The sequence below is a fragment of the Aptenodytes forsteri genome, unplaced genomic scaffold (genome assembly GCF_000699145.1).
Source record: "Aptenodytes forsteri isolate BGI_AS27 unplaced genomic scaffold, ASM69914v1 Scaffold687, whole genome shotgun sequence".
Lineage (NCBI taxonomy): Eukaryota > Metazoa > Chordata > Aves > Sphenisciformes > Spheniscidae > Aptenodytes > Aptenodytes forsteri.
The window spans coordinates 226,115-227,156 of record NW_008794708.1 but is presented as its reverse complement, the minus strand read 5'-3'; the positions used below and the strand labels follow the sequence as shown (position 1 = coordinate 227,156).

At 62.0% G+C, this 1,042-nt stretch overlaps 1 protein-coding gene across 1 annotated transcript in view; it reads left to right on the top strand.

Moving 5' to 3' along the window:
- The window catches only part of RASAL3 (RAS protein activator like 3), a 26,783-nt gene that overhangs the window by 3,656 nt on the left and 22,085 nt on the right, over positions 1-1,042 (top strand). The window contains exon 2 of the mRNA XM_019470591.1: positions 833-838. Within this exon, the coding sequence (XP_019326136.1) occupies positions 833-838 (6 nt within the window). The remainder of the gene's footprint in view (positions 1-832; positions 839-1,042) is intronic.

The window sequence follows — 1,042 nt, the reverse complement described above, 5'->3', positions numbered from 1 at the left end:
TGAACTCCATTCACCACAACTCTCTGGGCCCGGCCGTCCAGCCAGTGTTTTACCCAGCGCAGAGTCCACCTGTCTAAGCCGTGAGCCGCCAGCTTCTCGAGGAGAACGCTGTGGGAGACGCTGTCCAAGATACCTGCTCCAGCGTGGCCTTACCCGCAGCCGCAGTCCCTTCGGGAGTGAACCTGCTCCAGCGTGGCCTTCCCCACGGCTGCAGTCCCTCCAGGGGCGGACCTGCTCCGTCGGGGGTTTATCCACGGCCCCACGCTGTAAGATGCTCCAGCATGCCCTCATGCACGGCCCCTGACGCTTCGAGGTGCGCCTTCTCCAGCGTGGACTTACCCTTGGGCCACAATCCCTTCAGAGGCGTACCTGCTGCGGCACAGCCATAACCACGGCCACAGACGCTTCGAGAACCTACCTGCTCTGGCGTGGACTTACCCACGGCCACAGACGCTTCGGGGTGTCCTGCACCCACGTGGATTCATCCACGGGTCGCGGTCCCTACGACTCGAGTTCACGCCGGAGTTCCAGCCCGTCCGGTGCAGCAGCACAGAGACAGCGGCGATGCCCCGGCCGTCTGCCAGCCCAGGCGCGTGGCCATTGCTGGTATCGAAACGTTCCCGGGCTCAGCAGAGCGAGATGATCGGCAGGACAGCGGGCAGCGAACGCAAAAGGCAGCCACGAACGAGCACGGGACGCTGATACCCAGCGGGGCGAGCAAGCCCCACGGCAAGCGCGGGAGCCTGCTGATTAATAGCTGAACAGCAACAACAGCTGTAAATTCCATCTAGCACATGCCGATCAAACCCGTCGTTATCTCGAACCCTTCGAGCCCCGCGTTGGGTTTATGTAGGGGTGGAGAATGTGCTGGGTTTGGCCGGGGTAGGGTTAATTTCCTTCCCAGCAGCTGGCACGGGGCTACGGTTTGGATTTGTGCTGGAAAGAGCGTTGATAACACAGGGGTGTTTTCGTCACTGCTGAGCAGGGCTGACACTAAGTCAAGGCCTTTTCTGCCTCTCACCCCACCCCACCCGCGAGCAGG